Source organism: Saccoglossus kowalevskii, chromosome 3 (genome assembly GCF_978046115.1).
Source record: "Saccoglossus kowalevskii chromosome 3, keSacKowa6.1, whole genome shotgun sequence".
NCBI lineage: Eukaryota > Metazoa > Hemichordata > Enteropneusta > Harrimaniidae > Saccoglossus > Saccoglossus kowalevskii.
The window spans coordinates 21,233,268-21,248,519 of NC_140643.1; the positions used below are offsets into that span (position 1 = coordinate 21,233,268).

A 15,252-nucleotide genomic window follows, 5' to 3' on the forward strand; every position below is an offset into this window, starting at 1 on the left:
AAATTGCTCATTTCTTGAAACAATCTTTTTTAGGTATTTACCCCACTTCCTATTATGCGAGTTTAATTTGCCATTTTTGTTAGCAATAATATATTCAATGTATTGAATCTCCTGAATAAAATTTTTAAAATGTGTAAAATTAGGATTTTGCTTTTTCCTTCTACATGTATAAATATTTTTTTCCCACAAATTATTAGGAAGTTCAGTAGTAATGAATAATCCTCGTTTCCAAGAAAAATATCTTTGTTTGACAATGATCTCAATCTGAGGCCAATATGAATACCCCATTTATAATTAAAGTTTTCCCAAAATGCCCTAGTATTACATTATGTGGCGATATACATTTGTAAAGAAGCAAAAACTATAAAATCTGCTAATAGTAACATAATGACCTGTAAAGTCATGGAACTTTGAGTAAAGCTTTGATAACTTTGTTTAATAAGCGCGTGTAACGTTCTCTGACAATACTAGTAATGTTTTGTGGTCACTGAAAAGGAAACATACTAGCGCCCTCGCACTGTTTAGACGATAAATCATAGCATTGTACGCATGCGTAGTTGTATAGTCGCCATATTGAAAATCAAGATGTCGCTGGCGAGTTGGTGCCGTGTTTCTGCTCACTTAGCTCGCGTAAGTAATAACTGGCCTCGTACTGGGTTTAATGTGTGAACAAGTTGTTATATAGAAATGCATTGTGTCAGTCAGTAGTAGATTGATTTAGGACGACTTGCAGAATTACGATATTCCACTAGTACTAAACTTGCTTGGTACATATTCCATCAGATGTCCACTGCAACTTGTGCAATTTCAGTACACTGTATTAAAGTCGATTCAAGTTTCTAGTATGTGCTATGTTATGTAACTTGTAAACGTACTCTGTGAGTCATTTGCTATATGATATCCGTTATCGACTGTTGTACCGCACACACTTTATACGTAATGTGGTGACATCGATCGTCACGCCACAGTGTCATCACCGTGATGAACAATTTTACAGTGATAAGTGTTTTAATACTTAGATTCGACAGTATATTGATATATGCAAAATTACTAAGTAATATGTAATTAACCCCAAATATTATTGAACTGTTGATATTCATATTAAAAGGAAATGTACAACATGTGCAGGTACATTATCATTATAACCTATATATAGGGTCAAAAATGATTACTGTAAGGTCTCCTGAGGTCATGGTAATGGGTTCGGATTGTGTGAGAACGCTACCTTGATTGTAGCCGTAGTTTCTATTACTTTGGGTGTTGATAGATCTTAGGCTTTGTCCGTTAGTGTACATGGCAGTGTTGGTGTCAGACTGGACCCTAATGCCGCGGTGCAATCCTGTTTGCGTATTGGTAAAAGTGGAGGGAATGTGTAACCTGTTATTGAGATGCAAACAAAAGTGGCCGACTGGTGGCCATTTTTGTTTTTATTTAAGTTCACACATTTACCAATTCATGGCTAATATATTGCTTGATTCAGTTGAAAGTTTGCACACTTATTTTTAGGTAATGCCGTAAATTGTGTTATTTTGTTATTTCATCAAACTTGTCAAATTGACAGCGATTTTGTCTAAAATAAGATTGTAGTCTGTCATCTCTCACCAATGAATATAATCACCACATTTTGTTAGTCATACTGCATTGAAATTGACATACAAATCATGCATTGAGCTCTTTGGTAGATATTTACATGTGACTTAAAACTGAGATTGACTGCCGGTAAAACTGTGCAATGCCAATTCTTGTTTCTATTCATTATACAGGCTCATCGTAGACATTTTTTAAAAGGCCATTTGCCTTTGATAGGAATTGCCAATAGTAGGTGTTTTTCAGAAGCTAAAAGTGAAGTAGATCTCTGTGTCATCGGTTCGGGACCTGGTGGATATGTTGCTGCAATCAAAGCTGCACAGTTGGGAATGAAAGTAAGCAAAATATATTTGTTTTTTAATGTACATGCTATGCATGATAAGTGTCATCTGAAAGAACACTGTATAACCAATGGACTGAGAGATTATTCGATAGTAAATTATGTCTTGTCCCTTTCAATGTAGGACCACTGATGTATACCTGCCAGTATACATGTACATGCCATCATCTGTACAAATCACATTCAAATCTCATAGTATCAACAACCAACCAGAACTAGCATTATAACAACATAGCCTGTTTTAAAAGCATGCTCTAGCTGTGTTGTGCCAGCCATTCAACACAGTTCAGAGAATTAGGTCAAGTATTGCAGTGTCAGGTCAACTAAGTAGTGCATTAAACAAACATGTCTGATATCATTTTGTATCAAGTGTTCGCGTACTATGAAAAACTATTGGTTACAATGAGAATATGTTAAATCTTTTCGTAACAAACCAAGACACTGATATTTTGTGTGATATTATAATCATGAGTAATAATCAACTCAAAAACATGCAAGTAATACGAGCGTTACTGGTTTAAACATCTGTGAATTATTTGCTACTTAACCAATTTGTTTTTCTTTCAAAATTTAATTGTTCTAAAATTTCATTTATAAACTCAATTAAAACCAATGCATATTATCACATTAAAAGTATTTTTTGTTATCATGTGAAAAGGAAAAGCTTAAAAAAAAAAAACTAATCTGTTTTCTTATTTTTCTTTTGATAGACTGTTTGTGTTGAGAAGAATGCAACTCTTGGAGGCACATGTTTAAATGTAGGATGTATTCCGTCAAAAGCATTATTAAATAATTCACATTTCTATCATCTAGTCCATTCTGGCGATTTTAAAAATAGGGGTATTGAAAGTAAGTAACTGATGTCTTCAAGTATATTACTTCAAGTGTTAGCCTTGTCCCCAGAGTAAAGATATTCTTTGTCTGCATGATTAGCATTAGAACAAAGTATATGGTACTCCCAATTTTATTATTAGTTTTTTTTCATGTATTAGGTATGCATGTGGTCGCACGCCTACCAAAGATTTGTGTTGTTGCTGGGAATTCGTTTTTATTTCCACTGAAGTTAAATTTTGTGTGTGTTGATTCTGATAATATCTGGTAATTTATTGATATTAATTTCAAGAATAGTGATATGAATTTTCATCTTTTCAAGCTGGTCAGTATGTTTAAGTAGTTTGTTTCAACCCAATTATGTCTTGTTTGGCATTTCCGGAATTGTTCTTTTAAACTTTTTTGTTGTTAGACATTTAATCGCTCTGAGTGAATTTTTCATTTTTTCTAAATATCACAGCTGGAGATTTGAAACTGAATTTAGACAAAATGATGGAGCAGAAGGCTGGTGCTGTGACGGCATTAACTGGCGGCATTGCTCATTTGTTTAAACAGAACAAAGTAAGTGAATGTTTCAGTAGCGATAACAGGCAATTATCATGTGTACAGGGTATTGGTGGTATATCAAATATAAAAATTTAATTTGTGTAATGTAGTAGTTTCCATGTAGCACATGTTTGAATTTTGTGTATTAAAACAAAGTATATTTCACGCATGTCGTATACAACATTATAGGCCCCATATTGATCACTACTTTGCTCAGTGACCACTGTGATTTAATGTTCTGATGTACAATGTATTTTTTAATAAGATATGTATGAAGATAATTTTGTTTACCTAGGTAACCCGTCTAAGTGGGTATGGTCGAATCACAGGCCCCAATGAAGTTGCAGTATTTGATACAACACAACATCACGTCAAAGAAGTAGTGAAAGCAAAGAATATTCTCATAGCTACTGGATCAGAAGTAACACCGTTTCCTGGCATTGAGGTCTGTAACTTGCTTGGTACATATTGGATTGTTTCAGCCTTGTTAACATTTACATACTGTTATTATGAATGTATCTAAATCACGCATTTTTACCATACTGGAACTGTATCTCAATCAGTATAGATGGATTATGTTTATACATACGTTAAGCATCATGGTACTTTGATGCACATCATTTTATTTTTCTTATTAAGCTCAAAATAACCGACTGGTAGCAAGCACTTTTGAATCCATATATTCGATATGCCTGGACTGATTAAGTTTAGACTTTACGCATACATCCAACATATTGGATATGCACATGAAAAATGAATGATGGCTATTTTAATGTCAGAAATGCATCAAAATTGCACATTTTCACCATTCTGAAACCAGATTATGACTCACTTTCATACATTTTTGGGTTTAAATTCACAATGGCCAACTGGTGGCCTTTTTGTTGGATCCACATCTGACATGCCAGGACTGATCAAATTCAAACTTCATCAGACATTATATCATACAAACACATATGTATTTTTGTAACCATCAAATGCAAAATATCCGACCGGCGTACTATGATCAGTACTATGATATTCATAGTTGTAAATTGCTTAAAATCAGATGATGATATTTAACCATATTCACATTGATTTTGTCCAGTGAAATATGCAGGTGTTGCCATAAGGCTACGAGCCAGGAATTTGCAACTGCCAGTCCAAAACAATTAAACTTAATGAAAATGTAGATGGTTTTGGGTATATTTTGGTAAAATTATCAAAGAACAATAGGAAAAAACAGAAAAATGGGAAAAAGTTGCCAGTCCAGGTGGGTGGACTGGTGGCTGGCTAAAACACTGGTTGCCATTAGAAATTAGAATGGACATTCTTCTAGGTCCATTAAATAGTCAGAATGGGGGTTTAATGATGTCATTTATGAGTTACTTAATTGCACTTAGTCATAGTGATGCACCTTTGAAGTTTTAAAATCCTGTAGTTTGGTATTTCTTTATCAACCACTTTGGATCCTAAAAAGCAGAATTTTGAAAAAATTTTCTATTATTCTGTTGGTAATTTATTACCAAATAGACATAATTTCTCATAGATACATCTTTTTAAAGTTTGAAATTTTGAAAAAAAATTCTCCAGGCTAATTTTGTGGAAGGTGATAAAAGTTGACTGTTGAAATTTTTGGTTAAATGTTGTTAAAAGATTATTTCTTGTCTTGTCCTATTCTACAGATTGATGAAACACAGATTATATCATCAACGGGTGCACTGTCATTAGAGAAAGTTCCTGAAAAAATGATAGTCATAGGAGCTGGAGTTATTGGGGTAGAATTGGTAAGTGTGGTGTTTGATGGTGGATATATGTCTTATATCGTGTTTAGCTCCTTTTCGTCTATAACCTCTAAATAATTGACCATACAAATCTCACATATTATTTGTTGGTCAGTTCTGAAGTATTCATTCAACAATTTAAATAAAGCACAAAAATAATAGACCATTTTCTCTTTACTGTGTGAAATGAAACGTAAACACAGGACAAAACAGGCGTCAAAACATTGCGCAAGATTCGACTAACACGAACATATATTTGGGGGTGTTTTCACGCTTATATACGCATTGATAATGTTCAATTTTGATGAAGTAGGGGTATCTCAACGCGACATTCACTTTGAAAATTCAGCATTTCGACAACTATATACAAAAAAATTCAAGCTTTATGAGCTTTATTGATCTTTGTGGCAGATATTTGGTTTGCACCTTTCAGTTATTATGTGAGGTTTTGCAATGAATGGAAAAACAGTCTATACACCATAATAACATAACCCACATTGGTGATTGGTAATTGGTGATGCTTACACTGATGTGACATCAGCGATTTGGGTTGACTGTCATTCCAGCATGTGTTCTACTGTATGCTTAGTATCTTTTATTAGCTCCGCTGTCGACTTTGTCGAGTGGAGCTTATTATATGAGTGATTGTCCGTCGTCGTCCGTGTCAATGTTTTACTTTTTCGACTTCTTCTTGAAAACTATGAGCCTGAATGCTTTGATACTTGGTGTATATGTACCTTAGGTAGACCTCTCTCAGATTTGTTCATTTCATGATGATATCTTCAATTCTCTAATTTTGGTGAATATTTTTGTCATTTTTAGTAAAAAGTGATATTTTAAACTTCTTGTTAAAAACCGCAAGTCCATTTGCTTTGATATTACATATATAGGTACTACATGTGGACCTCTCTCAGATTTGTTCATTTTGTAATGATATCTTCAATTCTCTAATTTTGGTGAATATTTTTGTCATTTTTGGTAAAAAGCGATATTTTAAACTTCTTGTTAAAAACCGCAAGTCCATTTGCTTTGATATTACATATATAGGTACTACATGTGGACCGCTCTCAGATTTGTTCATTTTGTAATGATATCTTCAATTCTCTAATTTTGGTGAATATTTTTGTCATTTTTGGTAAAAAGTGATGTTTTAAACTTCTCGTTAAAAACCACAATCATTTATGGTGAAAAATGATATTTTTGAATCCTTGTTGAAAACAGCAAGTCCCATAGCATTGATACTATGCATATTGTTCATTTTCTAATGATATCTTCTGTTTTTTAATTGAAATGTGCATTGCTAACAGCGGAGCTGTCTCAGCCGAGAGGCTGCTTGTTACATTCCTCAACTATCATGTACAATTTATAAACATTCTAGGTATTTTCTTGTTGACTCCAGTCATCAAAGTATAACTAGATTTTGTGTGAGGAAAAAAAGACTTTATATACATTGACTTATAATTCAAATTATACCTGGTCAATATAGGTGTTCTTACACAAGAAGAAGATGTCCTCTCCTCTCCTCTCCCAATAACGTCAAATGACCTCTGTTCATATTTGGTCGGTAATATACCTGTACCTGACCTGTCGGTAATATGCCTGTCCAGTACCTGTCCATATGCATATTTTTTTTTTCTTGACTAATATGCAAAAGCTACAGTGATAAAACACAATTACAGATGATAATATTTAATAAAAGGCCCTCACATATTTTTAATAGTTCTGTACTTGTCTTTGTTTTTCAGGGCTCGGTGTGGTCACGCCTGGGTTCACAAGTTACAGCAGTAGAGTTTCTTGGACACGTTGGCGGCTTGGGTATAGATATGGAAATAAGGTTAGTCCTCCCTGTCACATTTATGATTCATCCTCAATAAATGGGGTGTTGTTGAACTCAACAAAAGAGTTCTTGCTATTCCGGTGAGCTGTGATTAAAATTATTACAGTTTTTTGTTTGCATTATATCTCCTGATGTAGCAAAGTTTGTCCTAATATAACCCCTTCCCATGTGTGATTTATTGCATAAAAATCTATTCCATTGTGGATAACGCTTCACTGGTACCACTAGACATGACTTGTGTTATTTTATGTTTCATTGACTCAAACATTGATGGCTATACATTGTATATAAAGACCAAAACTCTTTCACTACCCTAAGATTCATTAGTCTGTTTTGTTGACTAACTGATCTTGATTTTATCTCACAGTAAAAACTTTAAGCGAATTTTGGAGAAACAGAAAATGAAATTCAAGCTGAACACCAAAGTGACTGCAGCAAGTAAGACACCTGATGGAAAAGTGAAAGTTAGCGTAGAGTCAGTGAAAGATTCCAGTAAGAAAGATGAACTAGAGTGTGATGTGTTGCTCGTATGTATTGGTAGACGACCATACACAGAGACATTAGGATTGGAGGTAAGCGCCATTCTATTTTTGACCTTGCCTGTAACATCATAGATAGAAGGAAAAGGTATATTAAGGGAAACATTTCTGTTGTCATTGTCATCATCGTTAATAATTGTTATTGTGTTCTTGTCTGGGCTTTATGATGATGATATGATAAAGTCAACATAATTGATCCCTTCAAATTGTAACATTGTTTGAAGCAACAATCATCAATTCAAGTTCCCTAATCATAAATGATATCAAATTGTTATCAAGTTTAAGTCATTTACATTTAGTAAAAGAGCTCTGGAATCCATTATATATGTAGTGTGTGTCAGTTATGTTTTTTTTTCCCTATAGGAAATCGGAATAGAAACTGATAATAGAGGAAGGATTCCAGTAAATGGTAGATTCCAAACCTCTGTGCCAAGGTCAGTTCAAATAGTCTACACTGTCACTTCTCTGTTCATCACTTTTCAGTCATTTGTAAACCATCCTTTTTTTTGTTTTAGGTGACAACAATATTATTCATAAAATGTCACTCCATTTTCATAAGAAAGGGGACTATATTTGATAGGGTAGCTGAACTATAGTGCCATCACTTTCCCCAAACAATTTTTCAAATCACTTACTAATTCACCTTTCCATAATAAAAATTTCTTCTCTTACCGATGTGAGTCAAACAGTATGCCCTTGTCTACTCACTGTTTTCTGTTCTCAATACATGCTGTCACAGTGTAAGCTATAAAATCCTATCAGATTTTAAAACTTCAGTCTCTCCATCTCCAGACTGTTAACCAGGTCTCTCTAATTAATTTTCACACAGTATTACAGTTGCTCTTCATTAAAATAAAGAAATAATAAATACCCCAATTTGTCTGAAATTCATTGCAAAATTATGTAATTGATTTGCCAAAAATAGTGATAAATTTAACAGATCACACGAAAATTCCTCAAATACTGGTAAGGTTTGAATCTATTTGACATGCAACAAAAAAGAAATGATGGTGATTTTTGATGCTGAACAATAACATCTGACTTCATTTGAATACATACCAAACCAACAAATACTGGTAGAGGAAGTTGATATTAGCTTTAAAAAAAACAAGAAAAATCTTGGTATGAACACCAGAGGGCAGTATGAACCCTACCAAGATAGAATGGATGATGTATTCCAATTCATTTATCTCAGAAAGATGCCTGTAAATACAGTAAGACTATAATATTGTTTGCCATTGGCATATCCTTTTACTAAACAAAAGAGAATATTGGTATGAACACTGCAGACAGTATAAATAATATGAGGTTATTTACGAGGATACCTCAAGACACGAAGACAGTACAGCAGGTTTCAACTGACGTACAGGGGAGGTTGATGTGACGGTGTACTGTCTGAGTGCATACTTTGCAGTATCCTCGTAATAATCTTATTATACATCTTTTCTTCCCAATGATACATCATGGGAATGCCGAAATCCAAAATGTTTAGAACAAAATCAGAAAACTTCTTTGTATGAAGTCCACCTTGGTGGCAGCCGTGTTTGTTTTTATTGTTAGAGGATGCTTATGCGCGTAATCATTCCAAATTATGGCACGCTGTAATTTATGGTGACAGATGTATAATAATTATTAACATCTTGAGCTCTGCCATGTATGAACATTGCCCCGAAACTAACCAAAGAACTTATGTACCAAATTTGATATAAAATTTACTCGCAAGTTTTTATGTTTTTGCTTACACAGACAGACACACCAAATTCAATACAGATAGCTAAAAATTGATATAATCATATATGTTTATATTATTTTTTTGTAGTATTTTTGCCATTGGTGACTGCATCCAGGGTCCCATGCTTGCCCACAAAGCTGAAGACGAAGGTATACTGTGTGTGGAAGGAATTGGTGGTGCCCCTGTACATATAGATTATAATTGTGTTCCCTCAGTTATTTACACACACCCTGAAGTGGCATGGGTTGGTAAAACAGAAGAACAATTGAAGGAGGAAGGTGTTCAGTACAACGTTGGGAAATTCCCCTTTATGGCTAATAGTAGAGCTAAAACAAATGGTAAGATAATCAAACTTATTAATCATATTTGATGTTACTGTCGTCTGCGTCAGACAGTGTAGTCACTAGTTGATATGGATGATTTAAATTGGGCAGCTACCGAATTTATTTTTAGTTAAATATTTAGAGATTGAGAGGTGAAATCCAAATTTTATTTAGCCTTGAAACTGAGTGCCCTCTTAATCAGAAGTTTTTTTCACATGTCAAATGAAGCACAAAGACAGTACATCGCAAGTAGCGACTGACGCACAGCGGTGGTTGATGCGACAGCATACTGTCTGAGTGCATACATGTACTTTATGATATCCTCTTATTAACATTATTATTATACATCTTTTCCTCTCAATGATACATCATGGGAATGCCGAAATCCAAAAAGTTTAGAACAGAATCAGCGAACTTCTTTGTGTGGAGTTCGGTCAAACCCTGGTGGCAGCCATGTTTGTTTTTATTATGCCGTTACAGTGACAGGTGTATAATAATGTATTGAATATATGTACCCATGTACAAGCCACTAACCACACACTTCTATCTTATTTGGTAATCTAGCTGACACTGATGGCTTAGTAAAGATCCTTTCTGATAAAACATCAGATAGAATGTTAGGTGCTTTCATTATTGGTTCAGTTGCTGGTGAAATGATAAACGAAGCAGCATTGGCTATGGAGTATGGTGCATCATGTGAAGACATAGCCAGAGTATGCCATGCACATCCAGTAAGTAATACCAGAATGATAATTGGTCAGATATTCAGCCACTCACTGCTTTCCATATTATCTGTATTTTTTGTATTCTCATGGGTGAATTGTGATTTGAAACTGCTCTTTTTACACATGTGCTTGGAAAGTATTGATAAGCAATAATATGTTTGATAATACCCTGGTAGGGGTGATTCCCTTCATTGTTTTTCACATCACATTGTTTCTGGCATTCCACATTGATGATGTAGGCTGGTAATGTTTTTTCTGGAACATGTCAAATTCAGTGCTCCTGTTGTGATATGCAAATCTCATTATAGAGTTAGCATCTTGTATAGCTCCATTATCCATACTGTCACACGCTTTACATTTATATTTTGTCATTCTTTGTTTCTAACCATCATTGCTAACATGTAATGTAACCCGAAACAAATTTTTCTTATGAACTTTCTATAAATGGTATTTATATTTAGTATTAACAACTATTTTTTGCTCTTTCCCTAGACATGTTCAGAAGCCTTTCGTGAAGCGAATTTGGCAGCATGGACAGGAAAAGCAATCAACTTTTAAACTAAATGTATATCTCTGTTTGTTGACAAGTTTAATTCAATGAGGGGCGTTATGAATTTACCGGTAATTACACTCGTCGGTCATGGATGTTATTCCTCTATTTGCTGTGTGATCATGTTTATTTTCATTTCTTACCCCCACCTACTCTGCTCACTAAGCTATCCTATTTAATGAAGCTGCTACACCAATTAAAGGTAGTTCTGCATAATAATGTCTTTTATTTAAATTTGTGGGAACATAAATAAATTTGTGAAGGCTAGTGAAACTAACAATGTGCAAAGTGTTTGGAAAGCTGTTCTAGAAAAAGTGTTGGCATTTTCAAAATAAAAAAAAGTGCCAGTTATTGTTATGATACATACATCCACCCTTTGAGATTATACTTCTAATGAGAATGTACATGTGATGACATTAGTAGAAGTAATCATACTACTATGCCTCAATAACGTTTCCTAATTAGTGTGCTGTGCATTGGTAAAGCAATATGTGACACTTTAATAGATATGAAATCTGATGCATCTACTCCCACGCTGGCTTTAAATTGTACAGTTTCATAAATTTTATCGAGAGAGGTGGCAATACGAATTGTAGCCATTTGTGTGCATTCAATGATAGTCATGTTCTCTGTATTATCATACTGTGGTTTCAAATAAATTTTATCAAAAACTGTTTAGCATATGTATGTATGTATGTATGTATGTATGTATGTATGTATGTATGTATGTATGTATGTCACGTCACGATTTCCTGTCTTGTGTGCAAACTTTCACAATCTGAATGGCATCTTAAGCTCTGCTATTGACATTGTCGAGCAGAGTATATCAGAGCGGAGTGATTGTCCATCGTTGTTTGTGTCAAATGTTCACTTTTCCGACTTCTTCTTGAAAACTACAATTGATGTTGCTTTGATACTTGGTGTATATGTACCTTGGACAGACCTCTCTTAGATTTGTTCATTTCCTGATATCTTTAAATTCACTACGTTCAATTAACCACTCTGGTCAGTCAAAATGACTGTAGGCATGAATCTGCGATTCAGCCAGAGAAATCCGACCTAATGGATTTTCCTCCACGTCACATAACACGTGACCGAGGCAAAGAGATCAGCACCATCTTGCCTTCTCTTCACTCCGTTTTCTTCGCACAGAGTGTGATCGTTGGTAACAGTAAGACGGTGGGGTCTTGTAGGATACAATATTTCTTATTAGGGTCCCTGTGTTCTTTTTGTACCGAATGCAAAAAAACTCGGATGACACATTTGACCATTTGTCAGTTTCACTTTCAACTGTAATTGCGTTCCACTCTGCGTGCCTTGTTGAACTAAAACCAGAAGGAAGGAAAGCACTCGAAGGAGAGCTCCTCACTTCCTGAGTCATCACCAGAGTCATCTGTTTTGTAGGAATTTCCACATAGTATTGTTTAGAATGCGTTCAGGGTTTTTGCCGTGAGTGCGTGTGCTCTAATTGGGATCCGAAACTCTGGGATAGTTTCAAAACATTGTTTGTGTTGCTGGTGGTCAGACCCCGGATATGGAGGGTGACCAAGTAGGGCAAGACAGCATGTACTTGAAGGGGCACTTGAGACCCCTAGTGTCAGGGTAAACTATGGATCACGCAGATGAACCAAATTTGCTTGTGTCATCGCTGAATTTAATTCACTACAAGATTTCAACCCAGCTTTCATGACTGCCAATTCACCATCTAAACTATGTTCACTGCTATGTGACCCAAGTTCAACAATGACAAATTTTACTGACACGCCACTTCTGAGTAAATCTCGTTCACATGTATGACTGATACCTAAGTTCTGATACCTAAATCCCCATGTCATTTGATCAATGAATTTATAGTATCTACTGTCTGCTCATAGACGCGTCTTTTAAGGTATGGTCTGCTTTCAAGAGTGGTTCAACTGTTAACATTGTACCATTTCAGCAAACAGGTCATCGAAGGTTTCATCAACTGACATTGAATAAGATAAGATAATTCTTTATTACAACCTTGTAGAATGAATTACATATCTATTTTGGTTTATGAAATGTAATAAAGGTGTTAAAATAAACATAAATTAGATATCTAAAATCTACTACAATACAGTTACATGGAATAATGTAAAAAAATATTAATGACCCATTAGGTGGTTTTCTCTAATGGTATTTGCTGTTTTTATAAATTTGATAAGCTCTGTTAGTAAATATTTGTTGTTTGTATTCAATATATGAATGAATTTTTCTTTGTTTGTACAGTGTTGAAAATTGTTAATTTTCTTTGAAAAATGTGAATATAACAACTCTCTTTCATCTGTGTAAAGTTTACATTTTGTGATTTAACGAATTTCATCCTCCAGTAGGTTGCATTTAGTACATTTTCTGTCTTCGGTTTCTATTTTTGGGCTTTTGTGCCAAAAGTATTGGTGGTTTTTAGGAGCTTCTACAATTCACTTGCATTGTTGCATCGTCTGAATTTATCCCACTGGGATGCCCGAGTAGCCGATCTGACCCTGTCCTACTCCATTGTACTACAGCAAAACACAGGACATTCCAAGATTCCTTGTTGGTTGCAGAGCAGGTATTCAAACAATTCTGCTTTTGACCCTCGCTTGTCACCACCTCTAATTGTCTGAGGGCAAAGACATTTGGCTCTGTCACGACCAATATAAAAGGGGGTTTGTGCTATCAAGGATTGCATGAGGATAGGGATCCTGTTCTGGTGCATTCTCAACAACACTGTGTAGATACATCATGTGAACTTATAGCACCCTTGGTGGTGATGACCATTCTACCCTTGTTTTGACTCAGACTTGTTATTAGCGGAAATCAATGTATAAAATCCAAGTATAAAATGACATTTAGGTAAGTTTTAGATATTTTCTTTGAAGAGTAGGATTCTTCTATTTAGCAAAGGGATCATAAACATTCTTTTCAAACTGAATATTTTGAATTTAATAAATATTGTTGAGTTTATTAGTTGCAACTTGAGTGGTGTTCTCACTGGATGAAATAAGCCGTTGTCACAACGCCTTTTTATTTGAGAACGTTGTTAAAATGTGTTTGTGAACAGAATACGCCGTTGTGGCGTCGGCGGTTTTTACACCGTCGTAAAAGCGGCGGACCAGATCCTAAACTCCGTTGTCACACCGGCTCTTTCATAACACAATGTGCCATGTGAACACAATACGAAGGCAAAACGCCCTCTATCTCCGACTTATTTATGCTTATTTATTACACAAGATGGCGTCAGCGGTTTCGAATGTCGAACTGTCAGACGAAGAAACGAAAATACTGATATCTGTATGGAGAGAATCGAATATTTAAAGAATGATGGACGGAACGTCTAGGGATGCTAGAGTATATGCTGTGATTGCAGAAAAAGCGGCTGAAAAGGGGTTGGACAGGATGTCATTACAATGTCAACGGAAGATCTGAGCACAACAACAGAAGCGGTGGAGATCCGAAAACTATGCCATTTTGGGATGAACTACACGAAATATTAGGTGGAAGGCCAGCATTCAATCCTCAAACACCTGGTGTTTTCACTAAGTGAGAATGCGAGCAGACAATTCAGCAGATTATCTAATATTTGCACAACCAAAAAACAGTGTTAACACCGGCGTTTTTTTAGACGTGTGAGAACGTAGCTTTGTTTGATCATGGACGTACTAGAGATCTCTAGTACGTCCATGGTTTGATATATACGTAATAATATGACATCAGTACAGTGTAAACACAGTCAGCTGGCGCATACGTAACAATAAAATTAATTAATTATTTACTATATGGGGGCCGCCATCTTGCCATCCTGAATGCGGCATAAAACCACAGTCACTTGGGGGCTGAAAATCAATAAATACTAATTTTCAAAAAAAAAAATCATCCGCTATACGTATATAAATAAACGTATATTTATATATTTATAAACGTATATTTATATACGTATAGCGGATGATTTGTTTTTGAAAATTAGTATTTATTGATTTTCAGCCCCCAAGTGACTGTGCATAAAACTGAATAAGAGACAAGTTGTGAAACGCATTTTTCAGATTCCTACAAAACAGGACAAAAATACGATCCATTGAGGTAATATTAAGCCAACCGATAACAAAATTCGACCGAATTTGTCGTTTTTGTGTGTAAAAATCCCTTAAATACTAACACCTAATTACACGAAGAACATGGAACACTTTCCTGGAGTATTTCGTCTATGGGTATTTGAAACCAACAAATTTCAATCCCGCTCAGCAGCCAATCAGCGACGGCCTTACAGTTAGATGAAAATTTCGGTTTCAAATACCCCGGCAAAGCCCCCATATAGTAAATATCGCATTTATTTTATTATCACGTGTGCGCCAGCTGACTGTGAGTGTAAACAAATAAATATTGGCCTGCGCTTACCATGATGCGCACCATTACACACAACCCATACAAATCAGTCATTTTGATCATATATCAATTATGGAAATTTATTTATCTACTATT

General features: G+C 35.0%; 1 protein-coding gene across 1 annotated transcript; it reads left to right on the forward strand.

Moving 5' to 3' along the window:
- Nucleotides 1-561: 561 nt before the first annotated feature.
- Nucleotides 562-11,053, forward strand: LOC100375492 (dihydrolipoyl dehydrogenase, mitochondrial-like). The gene is made up of 12 exons (XM_002740221.3): nucleotides 562-630; nucleotides 1,764-1,922; nucleotides 2,638-2,776; nucleotides 3,219-3,319; nucleotides 3,600-3,749; nucleotides 4,969-5,070; nucleotides 6,813-6,901; nucleotides 7,272-7,476; nucleotides 7,807-7,877; nucleotides 9,263-9,513; nucleotides 10,063-10,229; nucleotides 10,716-11,053. Exons 1-12 carry the CDS (start codon nucleotides 586-588, stop codon nucleotides 10,779-10,781), a joined length of 1,545 nt encoding a protein of 514 aa, XP_002740267.1. The 5' UTR covers nucleotides 562-585; the 3' UTR covers nucleotides 10,782-11,053.
- The last annotated feature ends 4,199 nt before the right edge of the window (nucleotides 11,054-15,252 follow it).

Bases quoted from the DNA above. Each gene is read 5' to 3' on its own strand.
- LOC100375492 (XM_002740221.3), top strand. From the start codon at position 586: ATGTCGCTGGCGAGTTGGTGCCGTGTTTCTGCTCACTTAGCTCGC. The intron at 5,071-6,812 runs GTAAGTGTGGTG...TTTGTTTTTCAG, and splicing joins GAGTTATTGGGGTAGAATTG to GGCTCGGTGTGGTCACGCCT. The intron at 7,878-9,262 runs GTCAGTTCAAAT...ATTTTTTTGTAG, and splicing joins TTCCAAACCTCTGTGCCAAG to TATTTTTGCCATTGGTGACT.